The 25,134-nt window shown below is 37.4% G+C and overlaps 1 protein-coding gene across 16 annotated transcripts in view; it reads right to left on the bottom strand.

The window, feature by feature from the left end:
• The window catches only part of LOC139935418 (FH1/FH2 domain-containing protein 3-like), a 92,657-nt gene that overhangs the window by 65,356 nt on the left and 2,167 nt on the right, over nucleotides 1-25,134 (bottom strand). For 15 of the 16 annotated variants that reach the window (XM_071929994.1, XM_071930000.1, XM_071929996.1 and 12 more), the window contains exons 3-4: nucleotides 23,804-23,862; nucleotides 2,015-2,082 (exon numbers count right to left, since the gene is read on the bottom strand). In XM_071929994.1, coding sequence (XP_071786095.1) covers nucleotides 2,015-2,082; nucleotides 23,804-23,862 — 127 coding nt within the window. Of the gene's footprint in view, nucleotides 1-2,014; nucleotides 2,083-3,447; nucleotides 3,582-23,803; nucleotides 23,863-25,134 lie in introns of those variants that run through there. The other variant, XM_071930005.1, reaches the window with a different exon arrangement.

Raw genomic sequence — 25,134 nt, 5'->3', positions numbered from 1 at the left:
TTTAAATGTAAAATGGTGTAGGTATTTTTTCCCTTCTTCACCCATTTCAATTCTGGTCTTGTCAAAGTGCAATCTCACTCCCCCCTCATATTTCAATTCTGGTCTTGTCAAAGTGCAATCTCACTCCCCCCTCATATTTCTTACAGGGGTGAAAGGCACTGTTGATAAAGTAAAAACCCAAATTCAAAGGTAAGTTAGGATCCCTTGGAGAGCTAAGTTTCAAGGAGCATTTGGGAACAGTAATAGAGAGGTGTAGATAAAGAGAATGCCCTCTCTATATCATGCCCTCTCTATATTAAAAAAAACCCAGATAATTCTTTGAACACCATTCAGACACAAAGAGGTCTGAAATCAGGTGAAAGTCTTTTAAGACTTAAAAGTCTCTCATCCCTATGTCTTGACCATCCTCCTCCATCTTGACCCGCCTCATTAGCCATGATGACGTTAACAACACAGAGCCCCGCTGTCTCCATTCATCTCTGTCTATACCACCATGGTCCTCATGTTGATGGAGGAGAAATACAAACACCACGCAAGGATGAAGTTCAGTTTAATGGGAGAAACCTACAGCAATAACCAACCTAAACATTTCCTATTGATTGAAAGGTCACGGAAACCAAAAAGGTCAGGAGGTATTTTTGTCCACTAATTCAATATTGACTGACTTTGAGGAGAATTTAAATTGGTAATGCAGTAAACTTGACCTTTCAAATCAAATGTTTGACTCGAATGGTGTTAAAGACAGTCATCGCAACATTTAGGGGTACATAAAGAGGAAATTGCCTTCAGTGGCAAATTTAACAGTGTTGTGAGTTCCCTGTGGCACTAACCAACAAAATGGAGGAAAGAAGAAATCAGTATCAGCTGAGAATTTGAGAAAGTGATCGTCTCAAGGTGTCAACATATTCACAGACATTCAAGGAAACAACAAGTGAGGTGGGGGGGGGGGTCAGAGAAAGTGTACAACTGTAAAAATGTATTTAAACATGTTTATGCTTCTACAGTAGAATCAACAGTAGCACACAAACTAGGGGAAATTACTGGAACTCCAGCATGCAGTCAGGTCAATAATGTTGGTTTTGTAGTTGCTGATTTTTATTTGGAGACTATCAGGCCAGGAATCCCATCTTTGAGAGGGCAAGTTAATTTCCTTCTTTATAAAAGGCACTTCCATTGGACAATTGCAAAGTCTAGGGGAAACTTCTGAGGGGCACCAAGGGCAAAGAGCAACAGAGGTCCCCCATGCCATGGCATTGATGTGATCCAGGCCTACATTTTAAACTGCACATTGAAAAAGACAGACATAAGTTATTTGGAGGAGGGACGACGAGTAAAACAAATGATAGTACTCTCAGGGCATCCTTAAACATGTTTAAACTTTGGGTGATCCCTCTTAGGTTAAAAGAGAATCCAGTAAAAGATACACCCACAATAAATGTCTGTGGCTCGTTTGATTTCCTTGAATCGACATGTCTCCCCAATGGCTCCAGAATTTTCCATTGACAACAACGACGACATACTGCTGTGTTAGATTCATTGTGGACTCCTGTCTCAGCTGTGATTAGACTCATATCATGCTGATGAAATCAAACTCACCCCACAGGTAATGGAATTTCAATATTTAGCGGAGTGGCGGCAAGACTTTCTGAAGATAATAACGTCCTGATTATCTACAGTAAATCAATATAATTTGCACTTTATCAAAGTAAGATTTTATTTTTGTAAAGCTAATTTCTTGTAGTTAAAAAGCGGCTCCTCCATTATGCGCCAGATAAATGTCTCGGTTTGGTATCAATATTATTAATAAGCAGGACACTCCTTTTCAGAACTAAGTACTCTCCCGATGTCACTTTCTTGCAAGGCTTTGGAAAAGTCTCTCAAGTTGAGATGAGAAGAGAATGAAGATATAAAGAGAATCACAAAGTATGAAAACTAATCAAATTTACATATTAAGGACAGATTAAAGTGAAAGGGAAAATAAATATTTCTTTCACAAAAACTAAATTGTACGTACCTGAAATATTTGCTTCAAGGAAAACAGGGCCCTCCTAAGCTCCCTTCCAGTTGAGTTGAGCAACTTTTCTGCAAGAGGGAAAAAAGAGAAAAACAATTGTAAACCGGTTTCAAAATTACTTTGTTTTAAATTCAGAACATTTTATGAAACTTCAACACTGGAAATATCTGTTTACTGCATTCTTGACAGTTGACATACATACATACAACAAATGTTTGTAAAGTGCCTTTACATCAAGATCAAAGTGCTGAACACACTGTCGTCCTTCAGATGGGAAATAAACTAGTTGGTCCGGTGTTGTATAATGCACATAAAAGAACTTAGTGCACTTATTGTAAAGAGAATGGGTTTGCTTGGGTGTTCCTGGTCTGATCGGCTGCATAATGTGCCACCGCATCTTATAACGCATTACATGGTGAAATAAAGGGAGAGGTCTCATACTTCAAAAACATAGCTCTGCATACATGTAACTTGCAGGGAAAAAATACTAAGTCATTTAATAGGCCTATCAGGTAAATAAAGCGTTAAGAACTCAGATTATCAGTGTGCAATATGATAACTTCTTGATCATTTCCTAAGTCAGACAGAAGTGGTCAGAAAGCTGTCACGATATAAAACCTTAAAGTTTTGTCTCTTTTCTCTTTGCACATTGTAACAAGTTGGGTCCACAAACATTGCTGCTTTTTGTTTTTACCCTTGTTGGCTTTGTGGCTTGCTGTTCTGTTCATTTTCATTTTCAAATGTAAAATGTAGTATGGGATCCACAGATATTCCCTCAACACACAGGGTATGTTTTTTCAGCAATTTTGCTTTGATGGGATTTGTGTCTGTCAATCTTTTTTTCTTTTTTTCCCCCAGTTTCTGGCTGTTTTGACTTTGCACACTACTGAATGCTAAATTATAAGTACATGTGTAGCAACTGATTACTTTTGGGTAACAACTGATAAATTGGCCCCCAAAATAAAAAGGAAATTGTTAGCTCCCACCAAATGTTCAACATGTTTTGGTTAAATAACCTATAGGTGTATATTTGGTTTGTGGTTAAAAAAAAAAAGTTTACTTGTGGGTAAGAGAACTTTTGAGGAATTGTCATGCTATAATCTACAAGTACGACAAGTTCTCAAAAGAACATACTCTACCTAGCAAGTACACAATTGCTGTTACCACAAATCAACTATCAGTAATACCTCACCATGCAATACCTCAATTCCCACTTACATAACCTACAGTATAAAGAATGAATACAAAGCGTAGACTTGATCTATCGCAACTACTTGTACAAACAAATAGCGATGGTAAAGTTGAGTCTTTTTTTTTAAAATAAATACACTAGTGAGCTGTTTTCACTCTTGAACAGACTCAAAGACACACCCCCTCCCCCCAATATCCAATCAATCAATGGATAAAAACATGACCAGCCCATATTTCGGTACCTGTTAGCTCCTTGATTTTGTCTTTCCTGACATCCGTGCAAGCGTACACTTTACTCCGTCGATTTACATTCTTCCGACTCCAAAACCGAGTCAGCTCCGAATCAGAGCTCATGATTAAAATCACTACTTTATTCCTCCTTACACCATCCAACAAGAAACATCACAGTATTCCAACAGTCCATCTCCAGACAGATTCTTCTTGTTAAGAGTCCAGTTGACATGAATTCTAGATGGCTATTCCAACTAGGCACTAATAGTAACACATCCAAGAAAGCTGCGTATTCACGTATACAGAATACATGTCCAAATATATACAGATCCGCAAGAAATCCAGCGGGTAATTCTCACGCAAGTCTCCAATATGTACATTCATTAATCAACGACGATGACAACAACAAATATCCGTACACATTCTAGCTCCATAGGTAGACTGACTAGCCCACCTCAGCTACTTCTTACCAGACATTTTGCCTTGGCTGTTTTGACTTGATGACTAAGTTTTAACTAATGTAAGATGCTGTTTAAGCCTAACTGCATCTGCGGTAATGAACACCACGGAGGTACTGACAATGACAGGCTTCCTTATTACTACATATCCTCCATCATAGGTTTCCGATGGCATCCGTTGTACAGTCATACTCTCAAAGTTTTATCAAGTAATACCTGCCCTCCAAAACAAAAGAAACAGACGCAACAAAAAAATCTTGCGAGAACATACCAATCCAGCAGCTGAGTACAAAGCCTAGGTATTTAAAACTGTTGCACTTTCAGCTGTCCCAGACATGGGTGAGTTCCAATTACGACCCCCGTAAAAATGTTACATCCTTTACTAAGCCAGGGCAGTGGGCCATACCATGAGTGCTAAAAGGGGTGTTCATCAAAAAAAGTTTCTGAAATTTCATTTATTGGCTATTAATAGCCAAGGTCAACAAGCTCATATACGTTCAATTCAATTTGTGAATGTCTTAAGCTTGTTTTAGCAAGATTTATAACTTGCTCTTCCTAAAGTAGAGGGAGGCATTATAGGGTGTCAAAGGCACCCTGTGGATTGACTTATGATGTAAATTCTGAAGTATTTATTTCATAATACCATTCTCCCTCTGGTATAGAAATAGCTGTAAAAAAAACTGCGTCATATCTTTGAGACTTGTATGTTACTCTTTACAGTTGGTGAAAACATGTATGTATTTTGGTACATGTGCGTAATGAATTAAGATCGGTAAAAAAAACCGTCATGTTTGCCAACGTCACTTATGTCATTCTGGAAAATACATATTTGCTCCATGAAACAGAAATTCATTTTGTTTTTGTTTTTATATAGATATATATAAAGCTCGCAAACATTCCTTCAGATGATAGATGACGTAATAATTCCTGTAAAGACAAATACTCAACTCACTCTGACAAAATTTTAAACTTCTTGGCATTTTCCATATTGCGTAACAGCAAGGAGAGGTTGAACATATTTGGGATATTTTTATGCCACCATTTTAGAGCAATTCCTCTAAAAGAATGAACATTCTGAATTGATGTTTGAAAGATTATTTTCACAATAAATACACAGACACAGTGTTTGGATTCCACATGCTTTCTAAGATAATAAAAGTTTGTGTTTCTTGCCAATCCCTTCTCACAAGGTTTTATGATATAATGTTCAACATTCTATTAGGTCTTCAAACTATTCTTCAATCAAGGGACAGCCATCTTGTTTTTCCCATTTAACCCATATAATCAAACTGAGGCTGGAAGTGCAAATAGTATGGTGCCTTCTTGGTATGACAAGGGTTTGTACGCGAACACACACAGGGGACAAGACAAAGATGGTGGAAGCATCCCCTGTACAGTGTAAGCCCAAACAACTGAGGAACAAATTAATTTAGTCACAATGTAGGAGCCTGCACTTTAGAATAAAGTTACCAGCCAAACTACCATGTCATGTGTACAATTTGGACTGGTATCCTGCTCATTTTCAGCTAAGCAGAACATTGCTTAGCAATTTTTCCTGTTTAAGCAACTCTCTGAAATTGTGTGCGGTTAGGAGCCAGTGTGTCAAAATGCCAGATGAGTTTGATGACGAAGCAGAATTCCTAGGATGTCAAACACAGACAGTCACTAGCATCTGGTCTACAACTCATCCCACATGCAGATTCTTCGTAAGGCCATGCACAAATAAATAGTTGGGTCTGCATTTGACTTATTTCCCCAACCATTAGGTTTTTCACTTTTTTTTATTATATCCTAAATAGGTTTAAATCTCTGAAAATAATTAAATTCAAACCAAACTGAGCCAACACTTTTGATTTCACCTAAGATAGCTGCAGTCAAAAGTGTCAGCTCAAAAGTATTAAAAATAAAAAAAACTCAAAGGTGACTTTGCTATGATGTCAATTTTTCAAAGTTGGGAGTTCATTAGATACACCATGGATTAACACCTTGATTATCATGGGTTAAAAACAAAACATGGCTAAAAACACCTAGAGTAGGAAACTGTTTAGTCTCGCCAGTGAGCTAAACTTAACATAAATCCTACAGTTTTGTTTCTATCGATGCATAGCTTTTCAGTACCAAACCTCATCCTGACAGTCTGCAAAATATTTAAAAGAGGAAGAGATGATATGGTCTTGTAAAAATACATATTTTTATAACACATGATCTGTAATGTAGTGATTTTCTAGAATCCTGCAAAAGCAAATACAACAAAACACAAACAAGTTTTTGTTATTATCTGGCCTAATGTAACTACCAGATTAAGACTTTCTGTAGGAGTACATGATGAGAGATGAGGATAGGGGGGATGTAAAGATGTAGAAGACTATGAGATGGTTTTATCATTAGGTCATCTTTAAGACATGGGATGATGTGACGATTAATAACAGCTGGGTGTTGAGTTGTTACAATCTATACTAGGGGTTCTGTTCAGTCCAGAAGAGCGAGTAACCTTTGTTATCCAAGATGGCTGACATCCTTCTAGAACATCAATTTGCAGAAATGCATTTTTGCTAAAGTCATAAACTTCAGTATATTTTATGGAGTAAATGTTCTGGTACTAATGTACATGTATGGCTCTACAGCATACAGTAAGTATTACAGAAGCAGAACAAAAATCAGTGCTTAGTGTACGCTTATTTCACAGGTCAGCAATGAATTTCGGCCTGTGTTTCTGCTTGTGTTCAGGTTACATGTATACAGATTTTGGTCAGTCAATATTTAAACATTGAAATTTGGGATGGATAACCCTAATTTCGAAGAAAAAATATATATCAAATTCAAACATTGATAAAACTGAACAACCTCTAAATGATCAAAGCCCAATTTCATTGAGCTGCTTAAGCACAACAAATATGCTTACAAGATTAGGTTTACCAGCCCAAAAAAAACACTCAGCATACAGCTTGTGACTGTCATACTACATGTACTTATAATAATGTGCTGGTTAAGCAGCTCTATGACATTGGGGTTTAGGATCTGAAGTTGTAATGCTCTTTATCAGCTATACAACCCTCCTCCAATAATGCCCACAAAGCATTACACCCCTTCACAGTTCTAGACTGGTACCCTACCCCTCACAGTTCTAGACTGGTACCCTATCTTTATACACAAGGATAGGTCCCTGCTATTCAGATCCAGTGATTCCATTGGATACAATGATATCATTGGATACATGCAGTGACATGAGCTTTCCATAGATGCCCAAACAGTACACTGCTGTCACGTCCGCAATAGAATTTGATTGCGTGTCTCCGTGTGAAATGAATGTAGGTCAAAGGTACATGTACACGCCGGCTGGAGGCTGGTCTCTTGCGTTATTCACATCCTCGAAGTGTGACTTCAGATGTTCAGGCTAACACAGTTCATGCTGTATAAAAACTATCAACAGAGGGCTCACTTCCATTTGATGGTTCAGGAAACAAAAATATTTGACACAATTACAGGTGAAAGGCCTGAGGGTAATATGTACTAAAGCTACTGAACATGTGTGAGGCATGTAGTTGCATTCCTATGGGACTGCTGCCTATTATAACCTTACAGTGTTATGAAATGAAGGCATTTAGAATGTACAGGTGTTATGTATTATATGTAATCAGTTCATTTATAATACTGTAAGCTTCAGTTCTTTCCTGGGTTCCGTGAAAAAAATTCACAGGCATATTATTTAGGTGGGATTGGAACCCTGACTATTGCCATAGAGCAGATGTCTTATCATGGAGGGTCTATTCTACCTCCATGGTCTTACCAACTAGACCTCTAGTTTGCCAAGGAGCTCACTCAGTCATAAGAGTCCAAAGAAAATAGTGAAAAATCCCATTTTGTGATGTCTCTGTTTTCAAACCGTGCTTTGGATCAAAACTGGTTTTTTCCCCACTCATTTCTCAAAACTATTTTAGGCAAAATACTTCAAGGAAAGTTTTCCTGCCATGGCATAGTGCAAATCTTTGAACATTAATATTTTCAATGGGCAATGTTGTGCAGACCCTTTAAAAGTTCATGGGTAGGATGCGCATGAACAGTTTACATGAACTTCTTTTTAAAGTGCCACTTCATGTTTCTTAAAGAATGACTCATCATTCAATCCGGGAAGCTTTCTATCTATAGATTTTTAAATATTTCCCCATAGACAGGATGTCAATGTAAAAACACTGGGCCTAATTTCATCACGTCTGATTAGATCAAAACATTACTAAACAAATTTCCATACTTAATAAAATTAGAGGAGTTCAACAATAATTTGTATCTGCTGAGCGATGTCGCAAAATATGCTTTTGTGCCCCTGATTTGTACTGTTCACAAACAGAATATTTATGTATTTATTTGTTTTTTTCTTTCTTTAATTAACCCCGCGGAAACTTTTCAGTGAGAACACTGATTTCCAAAGGTGCCAAGCAATTAAACATCCATTAAATAATTTGTTATTAAAATATTTGTTGATTCATTATTTATTGGCATTAAAAATTGGCTGAAGATGGAGGCAGAGGACATTTGAGTGTGATGGGGAGTTTGTTGCATTAACTAACACCTCCAACCATTTCGATAAAAAAGAGGCACGGTCAATGAACAAAAAGCAGAAACAAAAAACAGCACCCACGGTCTATGACAAAGTGGAAATCTACTTATATGTGGAGATTTTATAGACTGATGTATGTGGTTAGGATCCACAAAATGACCAGGAGTCATCTTTTAGAGGGCAAGGCCATTTTCATTTTGCAAAAGGAAGTTCAATTGGAAAGTCTTAATGCCATGAGTAACTTTTGAAGGCACACCATGGCCCAGACCAGGGAAACAGAAGCCATTGACTTCTAGGCCCCTGTGTAATTCTAGGCAGGCACAAATTTGTATCTTACAGTACCTACTGTACGTACATGCCCACTCTGTTTTTTGGGTTTTTTTTAGCCAGAAATCCTTCCAGGAAACAGTCAAGCAGTTTATAAGAATTCCAAACCATCACAAGTTAACATGATAAAGGTTGTTTTCTAAGCTCCTTAGGAGGATTTCTCACAACCTTCAAATACAGATGATGTAGACTCCATGACAAAACTAAGTAAATAGGTTTAAGCTGTTGGATTAGTGAACCCTTAAAGGACAAAGAGAAGGATATTGTTCGACCAAAGAGTTTGAGGAAGAGTTGTTGAGATTTACGATTCATGTGATCAGATGTGTCACAGTTGCTACAGTTATGTTTGCTTTGTATGTAGAGCTTGGCCGCACAGTGTACACAGTCACTGTTGATGACTTGTATTTAAGATTGTCCTAACACCTGACACCACAGCTGGAACATGGAGCACAATAATCTCGCTAGAGGAAAAGCGGGATTAAGCTTTCATGTATTGCAAGACGGAAGAACACGTTTGATATAAGTAGGTTCAAGCACTGCCTACAGACCTTGCTTTGTTGATACCTCCATGGTTGAAAGGAAAGTGTTACATGAAAGGCTACCTCCATGGTTCAGGAGACCTCTATGAAATAAAACCAGGCCAGAAATAAACTGATTCTAAAGTTGTTTTTGTTAGGGCAAGGTCATTTCTAAGAGAGAGTTGACCATTTCTATTGAAACAGTCAAAGGGATACCATGACAAAATTGCCAGGGGCATGGACGTATAAATGGCCCATTTGCCCCCTTGAAGTACCAAGCCTGAATGTGAAGACTATTTTTAAAGACTGTCAACAAATGAGATCTGTGGTGCTCCCATACACACACACAACCCCCCCCCCCCCCCAACATTGATATAATAGTATCAACAATCAGCCAATATAATTAATTGAGTTTATAGAGTAAATAAACAAAATAGATTTGTAAACACCATCTTCTTGGTATAATCTTGCCCTAAGGCTTGTAAGCACTCTGATGTAAACATAGGATAATAATCTATATGAGATACAACAATAATAATAAGTTTACTGGATGTCTTTACTAACATGTCAACCAATTTATTAAGAATGTTCTCAAGGTGCTTGAACAGAAACACAAACAGAAACACATGTACAGGTGAAATTTGTGAATTATGAGACCCATTTATGAAGCACATTATACAAGCAAGGTGCTGCGGAGCATTCATCAGCCACTGTGGAACACCGCGGCAAACCCTTTCTTTAGCCACTGTGGAACACCGCGGCAAACCCTTTCTTTAGCCACTGTGGAACACCGCGGCAAACCCCTTCTCTTACAAAGTCTCAGAGATATGAGAGTGTAACTGGGTTCATCTGCCTGCATTACACAACAACCCAAACGACCTACAGCTTAACGTCTCATCCCCAGAACGAACTACTGTGAGTTGCAGTAGTTCTGAAAAGAACGAACTACTGTGAGTTGCAGTAGTTCTGAAAAGAACAAGTATGGCCTGACGGTTGTCAACCACCAGTTCAGAAAAGAACCACCACAACTCCTAGAAAGATTTGCAGTATGTACATTACATTGTATGTCTCTGCAAAACTCACTATCTATATTTAAATACAATCTAGATTGCATTGTAAGTCCTACATGTACATGTACTTATGTGCTAATTACCTGTACAAATGCCAAGTGTTAAGCCCTATCAGTTAGTGATGATATCTAGCATACATAATACGATATTTATCATGATCGTTAAAGCGTTAATGAATTGAGCAATGAATTCTTGGAATGTACACATACCTACAGAGTAAACAACTACATGTAAACAATAGAGTAAATAAACAACACTATTGATGATTCATATCATGGAAATGCAAATGATAAATGAAGGAATTTCCCATCATGTCAAAGGAGTAAATAAAGAAGAAAAAAGTGTTGTTTGTTAATTTATTTTAAAGGTATACAGTCTAGTCAATGTAGTAATGATTTAAAGTGTTGTTTGCTAATTTATTTTAAAGGTATACGGTCTAGTCAATGTAGTAATGATTTATGAGCAAAGTTTTCAAGAAAGATACAATGAAACTAAAAGTCCTGTGTGAACGTTTCAGCTGTATAAAGTGTTTACTTGTTGAAAAAACAAACTTTTGCAGTTATTTCATAAGAATAGAATTCATCCACTTTTAGCGAGTTGGCAGCGGGTAGGCCAACTAACTGCATCTCTAGCCGCAGCATTCAGAATTTAACAGACAACAAACCTCAGAAATCTGAGAAACAGTACACTGAGGAAAATCATTTCTCAAAATATTTTGTACTATAACAGCTACAGTGGTTCTCACCGAATAAGTCTTTAAGGTAAATAATTTTTCATAATTGCACTGGAAATATCTATAGACATATTACATAAAACTATCTATTTATCTGTAACGTTTGTGATGAATATAAATAGTTATAATAGCAATGAAACTTAAAAAGTACAGGTTGGAATATTTTGGAAAAGCATCTATTGTATTCTTAAGAATGCAAATCCAATTCCTTCATTTCATGAATGTTTGTGTGGTTCATCCAGGTACAGGGTCACACTTTTATTTAATTTTCAAGGATGTGGTTTTTCTTTTGTCAAGAGCAACAAATAGCTGCCATATGATGTTTGCCTTGAATACCCCGTTTATACCTGGACGTGTAAACATGCAGTAAGATCTTGTATTATGTGTACTTCAAAATGTAGCATACAATGTACACACATTAAAGTTCTTTTCACACACTTTGCAGGGAAACTGAAAGAGTTTGTTTGCGAACATAAATTTGATGTTTTTGTCCAACTTGCTTTGTAACTTTATTATAAGACTGACTCTATTATTTGGGTTTTTACCCTTCATGTGTTTGAAGCATTAGGCCTACCAAGTTTGGCATATAAAAAACACAGGCTTCTGGGGTGAGATTCGAACCCCAGCACAGAATTATTTGGCAAGCATGATTATGAAATTCTACCCTGATGTTCCAACCGCTTAACAGCAAAGCACTCCCAAAGCTGAAAGGTTAGACTTTCCAATCCAGTTTTATGAAGTAGGTAGAGCTAAAGCAAAAAAAAACCTCCCAGGCAACTTAGCTGGGATTCGCTTGTTTGCATTAGCCACTTCCAGTTACAGGATTCAAACTGCCCTATCATCGCTTTCAGTGCTTGGTGGTCTGAAAAATTAAACATCTGCTCTTGAAAGTGAGGATTGTGGGTTCAAAACCCTACAGAGTATCCTACGATAAAATTTTTCCAGCAGAACTCAGAAAACACCGAGTATATACAGTGCATATATCAAAGATTGGGGCAAAGGGTAAACAAACAAAATAATATTCTTAAGCCCTGACTTGTACAAAGCCACAATCATTGGTACACAGATAAATATTGAGTAACTTTGCAGATCTTGTACTTGACAAACTCAAACACTTTTTATTCATCATTGACACAACAATTGTTAATTGATTGAGATAACTGCCACATCATTAGCTTTCAAACTGTTGTTTATAAAATAGACATGGACAAATGTGTAACAATGATTGTAAACATGTTAACTTTTCTCCTCTCTTATTTCCATTTTGTAAACATCGTTTCCTGGTTTGGGTACACGAACAATCACATCATACACATGATGTGATTGTTCATGTTATTTTGAAATCCTAATTGCCTATGCATGCACATTGGTCTCACACCAAAAATACCCAACAGTTCAGAAAGACCATGTCGGCAGTGAAACAGAACTAAAGCAACAATTCACAACGAAACCTTGTATTCTACATTTAGCTAGAAAACCCCCATCGCTTCATTACCAAAACCAAACAGCATCTCCTTCACGGGAACAAGGTCCCACCAACCCTCCCAACAATGACAAGTATGAGCAAGGCAGGAATCACTCTCCCAGAACCTAAAAGAAAGAACAAAAGTCCACCCGCGAACAAATTCCAAAGGAAATCGAATCTGTTCCTGCATTGACCAGGAATAGATTTACCTAACCAATCATGATGAGGGAGAAATAAAATACTACCTCCTCAAGAGCTGATGCCTTGAAGATGAAGTAATTGGATACAATCTTGTGAATTTGGAGGGGGGGTGTCCGTGAGTTTGTTGTCAAACCTCTTTGAGGGTGTTGTTCTGTTGGGTACAGTACAAGCAAATTCACCCAGGGTATATTTATAGGGATGGGTTGCGTAGCTTGCTAACTGGTCACCTTGCAGTGGATTGTGTGTAGGTGGGGAGAAGAATCTCAGGGCAATGACCTTTAAACAAGACATCAAGAAGAGAAAATATGTAGATGTGGAGTTGTTATGATGGTGGTCTTCTAATGTACATCTTAGTATATGAGAAACGTCTCTCAGATTGAAATGCTTTTGAAAGCCCTCGAAAAAAGTTTCCCAAAATGTTATACATTATCAAGAACTGTCGTGCTGCAAGTAAGTTTTTATGGTCATTCATTTTTGGAGTAATTGGCAAAGGGTATATTTATAGGGATGGGTTGCGTAGCTTGCTAACTGGTCACCTTGCAGTGGATTGTGTGTAGGTGGGGAGAAGAATCTCAGGGCAATGACCTTTAAACAAGACATCAAGAAGAGAAAATATGTAGATGTGGAGTTGTTATGATGGTGGTCTTCTAATGTACATCTTAGTATATGAGCACCATCTCTCAGATTGAAATGCTTTTGAAAGCCCTCGAAAAAAGTTTCCCAAAATGTTATACATTATCAAGAACTGTCGTGCTGCAAGTAAGTTTTTATGGTCATTCATTTTTGGAGAAATTGGCAAAGGCAGCAGAACCAGCCTTTAAACTTTTGAATATAAAAGAAGATGGACAAAGAAGATGGAAAAAGAAGATGGAAAAAGAAGCTGTGCCCTCTTCACATTTTCACGAATTGATCCATAAAAAAAGCAATGTTGCACAGCATACTCCCTTAACAGTGCTCTGCAGACAAAATGCAAGTTAAAATACATGAGGACCAGTAAAAAATCTCTGCAAATGGTCCGACTGGCTATTTCATTGTTGAAAAGCATCCGTAGTTCATTTGGAACACTCAAAAGCTAACAGTCTTAGCTCCATGAACATGTCACTGGTCATGCTTACCACTCACTTAAAAAGGGAAAGGCAAACCATGCTGCACTGTCCCTTTAAACATTCCTACATGGTTCACATACAGTCCTACAAATCTACAATAAATCCCCTATGAACGAATAATTACAACAGTAAACTTGAAAATCTGTTTAGTCAGAGCGGAATTAACTTCACACATCCGTTACAACTTGACCTATCTCATTCAACATGTTTGCTGTTAGCAACAAGTATTCTAAACATTAGAAATGTACACTTGTTATGTCGTTGTTTGTACATTTTCAAAGTTCTTGTTTCAAAGGTGTTTGGGAAATTGTAGATTTCCTACTGATTGAAAGTACTTCGAGACGGATGAATACAGAATGCTCTCAGAGTAACGAGGCATCGTTGTCTTTACACATTTAAAACATGTGGCAAATCATTCAAATGCTCTCTTAAAAAACCAAGAAAACAAGTCCAGTTCCAAAGTTGACTCAAAATTCGTCAAAACATCTTACAAGATATTGTAAACAAACAAGAAGAGAACATTTAACACTAAACTAATATGATTCTTTCTATTCATACTATTCAGTGGCCTTTAACTAGGGAAGTGTTCACATGGTATGCTTTGTCATAAGCTCTGCACTTCTTGAAAAGATCAAGTAGAATGTTTAGATTGAAATCTGAGCCTGACGGTGGCACGCCAGGCACTCTGCGTAGGCTGTACACAGAGATTCCTGACAAAATAATTGCCAATGTTATTAACCTGGGCAACGTACGTATGAATCATAACAGATCCCTCCTTTAGGTTTCTGTTGTTATGGTACCAATGGTGAGAGGCAAATGAATCATTAATTGATCGAAAGAGTAAACTAGGACTACAGTGGTAGAAACCCTAACCCTCCAAAATCCTCCAATTATCCTGAAATGCTAAAATGCTATGCTGAAATGAAGGATTTAGAAAGACTGGGGACTGTAGGACCAAATAAAAATTGATTTAAATGTATCACTAGGTCAGGCATTTCAATGGTATCAAAATCCCAAAAAATTTTGTGTGGAGTGACATAATTACTTGCGGAGGTTATTAGAGAATCATGGTCACCTGTTTCACAAAAAGGCCTTGGGAGTCAGGGCTTTTGTGTACTGTTATAGGATAAATGTGTATTTAAATTTCGTACATTTACTGGTAAAATCTGTATGTGTACATTTATACTTAACAATGTTTTCACTCCTACCCAAGGACGACTTTTGAGATGCTCCTTAATAATAAATAATAAAATCAAAATCAAATGTTTATCTTTTTAATGCAGACGGACATCTTCAAGGGATACTCAATCCTGAAATGAGGACAAATCAAGACAAGTCAAACCTGCACTTCAAGATACCTGGAAGTGGAATTTCATCTTGAGAGGGCAAGGCCATTTGTATTTTGAAAGTCATTGGGAAACTTTTGAAAGGACACAAGGACAAGACCAGGGGGCCAAAGAGGTCATGACCTCTATTCCCTCAATGTAATTCTGGACCTGAGATGACATATGTACCAACCTTCTGATCTCACTGGTCGTCCCAGCATCTACTTAACCCTTGATATTTCCTCATAGAATCTCGCCTTTAACTTGAAGGAGTTATAGGAGGAATCCCAGCGAGCCTACTGTCCTTGGTTTGTGTATCTATACCATAGTGTATAAGACTCCTATAGTATGAGCCATGGTTCAATGAGATGATATGTATGGAATCTTTACCCTCGAGGGCTGGCAATCGTTGATGAACTAAAAACGTACTAATCATGCGGTCATGTTATATCAAATTGCAATTCATGAGTTGTACTAAAATAAACTTGTAACTACTAACCAACGTTGTGTAGAGACTACAGACCTTCCAAAAGACAAATTAATTTGGTAATTCTAAGAAGTTATTATTTTCAGTCTGAAACTTCAGCATTAATTTACCAAAGTGTGTACCAATTCACCAGAGGACTATCTGAGGACGAGGTACTGTCAAAGATGGGAAAATAGCATTGAAGATCCCACAAACCAGAGTTGTTTTTTTGTAATTGCCAGACTCTAAATATTAGGGTCCAATATGAGAATGTACAAGCTTTAAAATGTGAGATAAAGCCCTTTCTGTTACTGGCACTTTCAGTGCATAGAAGCTCCTTCTGACACAGTTTGATTTGATTGATCCAACACACTACCAACAACAAGAATCATCACAACTTTATCTGACCCGTAGATGAATTTAATCTTATCAGAATACTAAATCATGTCATCATTGTAATGTTTTATGAGCCCCTTTATAAATAAATACAAAATTACTGGTGATAAAAAGTACCAGCAGATATCCTTCAAGATACTTGTACTGAAGTCAGTGAACCACTACGCCCCAAAGGCAACTACTTTTTACCTTACCACAGCAGTGGGTCATTGCTGTAAGATGTTTGTGTGTATGGGCACTCCATGGTATGGATAAAGGAAAGAAATAGATAGACCAAAGCAAAATATGACAGGGCTGAGCTGTCCTGAGCAATACAAGTATGAACAATTTATGACTGGCACTTGGTAGAGGTGGAATGGTTCATCAATACACCAATATGTCTATGTGAAAGCTTCTCACTAGTCAGGTAGATGAGTGCAGCGATGCATGATGCAGACAGATGATGATTATGATGATTTATAATGGCATTGATAAATTGAAATACATTTCCCATTAAACTGTCAATGCAGATTGCCTGGTGTTAAATGTCTTGTATTAGTTATTGATTAATGATCCATGCGACTCATGTACAAATATTGAGAGTTGGTCGTTTAGTTTTTATTTGCATAGAGCACTTTAAAAGAGTACATTGACTTATAAGCGACCTAAATGTTGGATGGCCTTCTACATGTACATGATGCAAAAAGACTGCAGAAAAGATAAACATCAATTTTAAAACATCCAACAAAAAAACAGCCTTATGACATATAACAAATTGGGTTCTTTGAAGGGTTCAACTGTGACGACAATATGCACGACTTGTAAGCCGAGTAAGAGGTGGTGACATCACATCCCACATTTCTCTCAATTCATTCATCTCTAACCTATAACTTCACAATCTCCATGGATAATTGTCTCTGGAAAACTCTGGATCACTTTTGCTCAGGCCACCATTCAACTTTGACTCTATTGGCCCAATTTCAAAAAAGCTGTTAAACACAAAATACTACTTAGGAATTTTTGTTGATATTAATGGTGTGGGTTCACTGGGGTTGTAACATTGTAAGCTTTATGGCATTTCGGCCGGTTCCCTGTTTCTGCTTAGCAAGATATTCCCTGCTTAGCAAGTTGTTGTGCTAACAAGCTTTATGAAATCAGGCCAAAAAAGTATCTTTAATTAACACACAGGTGAAGGGTCTATCTGGAAAGTGTAATCCTATAGCGCTTTAAAAAGCATAAGACTCATGTAATGTACAGTGTGATTACGACCACTCCATTTAGGTCATCCTGTTGGTCAGTACTGCCTGTAATATCCTGTTTTTCAACTTTGGCTTAATTAATATCATGGAGTTATGATAATATCTACCCAAGGCAACAAATCGGTCAAAGGTCACAAAGTGAAAGTGTAACAAGATATCACCTCTAAGTTATTTCTATTTCCATAATAATAATGTGATTACGCCCACCCCAGTTTGGTCATCCTGTTGGGGGTTTGAGGAACCAGTAATATCCTGACTAGGTAATGTAATTGTTACCTTACAATACTTCCCCTTCAGTCTGGTAACAATAGTCTGTAGGTACACGGGGACACCTGGAGGCGCGCTACCTGGGCGCTACCTGGAGGGTGTACAAGGACACTACAAGACCAGTGGACCAGACCAGGAAATGGATAACATAGAGAGTGGGTTCAACTTCAGATATTCAATAACTCAAGTACACATACATCATGTATGTAACTAGAGATGAGATTTGATAAATGTCAACATTCCCTTCTAAAGTAGCAAGCCCAGACCTGAGTTCCTCCTTAATTTAACACCCAGGACCTCCCAGTTACTTTACAATCTGTGCATCACCAAAAAGACAATACTAAAGTTGCACACAATGTGGAGTCATTCTTTCTCTCTTTGGTGACTGATTTATTTCTTGCAAGAAGGTTTAAAGTTTTTGAGAAAATCTTGTAAATCAGGAAAAATCCTGAGAAATTCTAATTGTAATTTCTAGTATTTATTAGAATTTTTTACTACGACTTTTGTACAGTTTGCGCGTCCTTAAATACATGTTTTATATATTTTTCTCTATGCACCTTAACAATTAGATGGAGTGACAAAAAATTGATGGAAAAAAAATCTTTTGAAACATTATCACTAGCCACACTTTTTGCACCTTTTGTTTCTCAATATGTACCTCAACATGCTTTGAGTTTGTTGTAATTTTCTGTTTAGTACAGTTTAGTCCAGACGAATGAATCACACTGGAAATTATTTAATTGAATTGATTGTTCCACAGATGTTAGAAAATCATTAACACGCTCTCTCTGGATACTAAACAGTTAAATACAATGCCAATCGCATATGTTGGTAATAACTCACTTTCTTAACCCAATAACTACAAGAAACTGAATCTCTAGCACTCAATGATGTCTCCAGATGTTAAATAACTTTAAAAGAAAATAAATACAGCTCTACAGAAAACTGGAATTCAACAACGATGTCTCCAGATGTTTAATCACATTGAAATTTTCTTAGAAAATAAATATAGTTCTTTTAAAGATTGATGCTATGGGGGAGAAAGCAAAACACTTACATGTACGTGGGGTTTTGGGCCATTTACAAATATTTAGAAGATTAAAAAAAAGGAGCAGAAGATGCTGTTTGTTGTTTTGTGTTTGCCGATCTGCACGCTGGTGTTTAACGATGAGTCATTCATATTAAATGCAATCTGCACACCACACTATATCAGAAACACGAGATTCACAACGCCTGACACATAAGATAATAAACCCATCGTTTCACTGAAGGGTTACAGGGCAAGAATTTCATCTTTGACGGGGGAAATATGTTTTACATTTTTCAAGAAGCATTCCATTAGAAACCTAGAAGGCTACCAAGAATACGTTAAAGGGACACGACTGCATAAGAGCAGAGACCTGCAAGGCCCCATTTCAGATTAGCTGCTTCTTAGCAGAAAACAAAGTAGCTAAGGACTGGGCCCAATTTCATAAAGCAGACAATTCTGCTTTGCAAATTTCTTTGCTTAGGAAGAAATGAGTTGGATACCAGTTACAGGACTCACAGCAATGGTAAATGTACTGTGTACTTTGGCTGGCAGTAGCAGTCCATTGAAATTTGGCACAGTAGACTTGTAGTACCATGGATCTAACATTGAGGGCAAAACAATTTTGCTTTAATACCCAAAAAACTTTTCCCAGCCAACTGTGATTTATCTGTAGCTTGCAACCAGTGGTACTGCCTAGCTTTGCCAAACTTTTATCCTACAAAACTGGCCTAAAGTTTCAACTATTAAACAAAAAATGGAATATATACATGCAACTACATGTATTAACACACATAAGTTTTAATAGTTCCACGTCTACACCATGGATCAGAACTGACAGACGAAAGAGGCGACTACTATTGTAGCAACATCGGAATGACAATAAACCATTTTGTGTCCAGTTAAACAAACACTCCAGAGAAGTGAGCCACATTGTATGCATTGGGCACAAGGGCAACAAGTATCCAGATAAAACAAATTGAATTAAAGGTGTACCTGTATGTAATAATAGTGGCTTCATATAATGTAGGCCTACAAAATATGAACTTTGGCTGATAAGGTTCCTATAAAACCTACATAATCTGACAGCTTACTTGTTGACGTCCATTATGAACCATGAAATGCAGTAACAGGTATGTTGGGATTTATGAGTCCCATTTATATGACACCTTGTTAAGGCTGCAAGGAGATACAGTGCAATCTGCAACCAACCATGACAGAAAAGTTGAGATATCAGCGCTTATTGGGGGGGGGGGGTTGAAAAAAAAATATTGAATGCATTTTGGAAAAGTGTAAAAGCTGACAGACCATGCCAGTGAAATGGCAAAGCATATTCTTCCAAAAACCAAGGATAGTAGGCCTACTATAAAAACACTTTCTACCCCATTCCACACAATTCTAATTCCATAAACACATAGGCCATATTGAATACATTAAATGGTCAAATGTGGCGACGAAGATGACCAATGGTTATGGTATTTATGGTTTTAACAAAACAAACAAGGACAATAATGGGTTTGTCATCTGTCAAAGTTCCTAATAGCATAGGATCTATTTGACAGAGCTGTATAATGATTGTAACATTCCCTCCATCTTCAATGAATGCTGATTTTCAGTGTATTAAAAAGGGGACTAGGCTATATTATCCTTCAAGCATCCACTTGATCGTGTTAATTGAAAAAGAAAACTAGAAAAGAAAAATAAACAGAACACCATAAAGAATTATCTCCTAATGTGCTTCTGCCCATAATTTGGTCTGTTTTGAATTGGAACAACGTTGGCCTTGTTTGGTGCCCCTTCAAAGGTATCCTACAGACTTTACAGATGGTCTGTTTTGAATTGGAACAACGATGGCCTTGTTTGGTGCCCCTTCAAAGGTATCCTACAGACTTTACAGATTTTTCCAAAGGAAAAGTGCCCTTTGTTTGCAAAATGAAAATTCTTCAGGACAGAAAATATTGTGTAACAATTTCACACTCATCTCATAATGTGACATATGAGTCTGGATGGTAAACTTATTCAGGTAAGCATAATTTTATAGTACTTGGCTACTTTTTTGACTCAGCAGCTCTATGAAATTGGACTCTGGTCAGTTGTTGGTTATGTGTCCCAAGTATTCATACTTGCTGGGCTGCAGAACCAATACCAATGGTATTTGTGCCACTTGGTGCTACAAAATTCCAATGTACAGTATGTATGCTGTATCAAGTTACACAAGCCATACGCTGTGTGAAAACAGAACATAAAAGCCAGGGTAAAGTGTGTGTTGATTTCCATACAAATGAAAACATTTAATTCATCAGAAAATAGACAGGGTGCTTGCCTTTGTAACAATAAGTCAATTCCATAGAATACTTGATAAACTTACGACTGTGTGATTACACAATGCGGGGGAGACATTCTATATAAATTTACTCAGTGACTCAATTTTTATTGTTATTTATTTATTTAGGAAAAGTAAACAGGCAAAACGTTGAATAAACCCTGCATGATTTTCAACTGTTATTGCATATTACAGAACCTTTTTTGACCTGTCATGCCTGAGCTAGTCCTTGGTCCTTGGGGTTGTTGTTTTAACTGGTATTTGGCCAGTGGAACACAACCATTAAGACACAACAATGCCACTTTTCAGCAAGATCGATACTCAAACAATTTTCCATTATTATTAATATATAACTAGTTTGTTGCTAAAATCACTGAAGTCACCAAAAACAAAGAAAGAATAGTGGGTGTTTACTGAAAGAACTTAAGTCTGCCTTGTGAAGCCCTCCGTCAAAGTCGCAAAAGTGCTTCCCTGTCACACCCAGCAAAAGTGACTTGATGTCTCGCTTCCAGATTTGGGGACAGAGCACAGCTGGATGTTATTTTGGGATGTTTTGTTGGTGTGTTAGGTTAAATCGCAGAACCGGCACAGCATGTTCAGAGTCTCACTTAAAATTCCATAGCAGTTGAAGAGTAAGTGGGCTGTATCACTGTCTGGAATCAACGTTATGACTCAGTCCTGTTATATCATCAACTTCTGTACCACCATTCTGTCTTGAAGTTAAGAAAGCAACAATTTTCTACAAACTAAACTTGTCACAAATATATTATTTGTGTTAGATTGTTTATAATTTCAATTTTGTTTAAGCAAATTATGCAAGTTCGCCCCAAACAGTCTTGGTAAGAGGTTATGAAGAATATGAGATGAAATAACTCATGGGAGCTGGAGGCAGGAATTGATTTTCCTCTTAAACAAGTCTAGATTGTAGGGTGGAGGGAAACATGCACTAGGCAAGGAGTTCCAAAGAGATGCAGCATGGTAAAAAAGCTGGGAAATGGTTCTGTCTTCATCCATACTATAATGTACATCCACGACATCTTAACAGTTTGAGTGTGAGTAAATTCATTCAATAACAATGTTTGATGGTTGCAACAATGTATTTCCAGAAAAGTCCTCTATAAATCTGATGAAACTCTAGGTCTAGGCAATACATTGAATCAGTATTTGCGTGTGGCCGTGACCAGCCTTCTGCCGGCCTGATTGCATCGCTGCATTGGCTCCCTGTTAAAGAACGTATCAACTTCAAAATTTTCACTCATGTATACAAAATCCTCCACACCCAATCTCCATCATATCTGGTTGAACTTGTTCATTCCCAAAACTCCAATACTGCTGATGAATACAGGCAACGACTCCGCTCATCAGCTGATCAGACCCGGCTTTCCGTTCCTAGAACTAGACGGAAAGCTGGGGATAGCTCATTCTCCATAGCTGCCCCTCGCCTATGGAATGAGCTCCCCGCGGGTCTGAGAGAGGCGATCTCGTTGCCTGTATTCAAAAGCCTCCTCAAGACATTTCTTTTTCCCCACCCATCCTAGTTTGTTTGTTTTTCTTTTGTTTTGTTGTCATAGTCTCATGTAAAGCGCTCTGTTCTCCGTAGAGCGCTATATAAATGTTTCATATTATTATTATTATCAGAATCAATTTGTTGCCTGTAGTGGTTGTTCCTAACATTATTCACATCTCCATGAAAACCTCCAAGGAAAATGAGTTGTAACATAACCTGGGAAATTTAAAATGTATTTCAAAGGGCACCATGGCAATGACTAAGGGGCATGGAGGCAATGCCCAAAGGGCGTGGAGTCAATTTGCTATGAAGCTTACATTGCGAGTAACTGATGTTGTTTGTTAGTTTATCTCTTGTAAAAAGCAGTTAATGTTAAACCTTTCTAATCCGTTCTTTAAATCGAGCTAAAAGACCTTTATCGCTGGCTGTCAACATCTTTGTCAAATCCATCAATTTCTTTTCTATATATGCAAAGATTAGAAACCTTTTTGATTTTGTTTGTTTGGGGGAATCTTGTCTGGACTGTGAGTTTAACACAATTGGAACCTGCATGCTTGGCTGGTTACTCAGTGTACTTTGCAGACACAATGGAATGGGGAAAAAAGATGGGCTGTTCAGGTAAAGGCCATGTACAAAGTAAATTATGTGGTTGGTGTGCATACCTCAGCGACAAACACAACTATTCCCCTTCTTTCTTCTCATACTTTTTATTTGTTTATTTTAATTTATTTTGTCTAGTTTCACTTGGGTAGCCTCATCAATTACCAAAGAACTGTTCTCACACAGATTGACACCTAAGTATCAAATATTACAATGGGCTTTGGAAACATCAAGCAAGAATTATTCAGGTGAAAGGAAGACAACCATTTTATTTTTATTCTTGGCCTCAAGAGGGGGAAACCTCTGGAAACTTTCACTCACTGAAAAGCATTGACCCATGAAATGACATTGAGTTTAAGCTCCATTGAATTATTGCTTAAATCCTTTGATTGATCACAGATAGGTTTGCAAAACTTACTTCTGGGGTAAAGTTCACGACGGCTAAAAAGAAATTGTTTTAAAGCATGCCAAGAAACTTCAGTCTCTGATATTAAAACCATAGATGGCTAAGATTGCGATGTAGGGCTTTTGAAACCAAATACGATACATTCCATGAAGGCTGCAAACTTTGGCCAAACTTCCCAAATTTAGGTTCAGAATTCCCCCACAGTTTTGAAAAAGACTGATGGAGGACCCTGGTCCATTATGACATCTCACTTGCTTCCCACTTCAGGTATTCGTCTTCCTTCAAACCAGAAACCCATAGATGGATCAATCTGGAAACCGATATCCACAAGAGCTTGATTTGGTGAAAAGGGAAAAATTAAAAATGTTTCTTTGCTTACCGATACAAGCGTGTACCCTGACTGACAGCTGAGACCGAAGGATGACTGAATGTTTGCGTCTGGTGGAAAGTTAAAATACATTAAACAAAATTACTTGGAATCAAAGTTGACGAACAAACATTGGCACCTCAGGTACCAACAGGGAAACTGACTGGGTAAAAAGCTTACTGGGTCAATTTCTTTAAATAACTTTTAAAAAGAAAACGAAATAACTAGTGCCCTCTTAAAGATAAAATTCTAGGCCTAGGACCATCACTTTCAGACTGATGTGTGAAGTTTGGTTCCGATAAGTGCAAAAAGTCCTTCTCAATAGTTTTAGGATCAGTTAATAGCTTCTGTTGTATTTCTTAATATAAATGGATGGGAGTAGGAGTACGGAAGGCTAGATGCTTAACAGGCAGTACTAGTGGGCCATCCCATCCTGGGCCATCTGCATACTGACTGGCTAGACTTTCATTATCTTTTTTATCAATCAACTTCATTTCCTGTCTGTGGCTATAAACCCAATGTTGTCAAATTGGTGTGAAGTTATATATAAGTTGGCTGGTTTATTTTTCCAAAACATTTTAACCAACTTAGGAAAGTCCACACAGGCAGGCTGGTGTCATTTGAAAAGTTGAAGAGTACAATGTATTATTTACTGGAAAGTTAGTTGCATCTTACCCAGCAAAATAGAACTTTTTTCATCCTTTTGTATTTTGTACTTTTCGTTTAAAAATGTTAAAGTTTCAGGTAGACATTGCTTTAAATCCTTCTTCTTTTGACAAACAATCATCAAAAAAAGTTAACCTTAGGGTTTTGCCTAAATCAGGGCTGGAATTTAAGCTCTTTACATCATGAAGAAAGTTGGTAAAGCTGTTTATTTCTATAAAAACATAATGGAAAAGTAAATCTTGGGGCTTACATTAGAAACCTATCCAAAAACTGAAGATTTGCTTATTTATGTACGCCCACAATTTACAGCCAGCTGTCCAGGAATTCCTCTGAGATCAAACTGGCAGTAAAGTTTCACTCACTGTGTATCAACTTCTATCCCAGGCGTTATGTGACAACTTGGATTTGATGTAATAAATACTTTTATGACATTCCTTAGAGAAAGATCGTGGGCATGGTTTATTTCTACTGAAAATGTTTGGGGGGGGGGGGCTGTAAGTTTAAATTAGCTGACAATACAGTTAATGCAATGGTAGGGATGGCCATGGACTGTGGGGTATTGGACTGGATTTTGAAATAAATATCACTGTGACACAATTCGACATGTTGTTTTAAAAACAACCGAACCATGTAGCCTGATTCAAGAGTGTGCAATGTACATGGGAAGAGGAGGTCTA

The sequence above is a fragment of the Asterias amurensis genome, chromosome 3 (assembly GCF_032118995.1).
Source record: "Asterias amurensis chromosome 3, ASM3211899v1".
NCBI lineage: Eukaryota > Metazoa > Echinodermata > Asteroidea > Forcipulatida > Asteriidae > Asterias > Asterias amurensis.
Note: the sequence above shows the minus strand (reverse complement) of the source record. Positions and strands in the feature narration are given on the sequence as shown.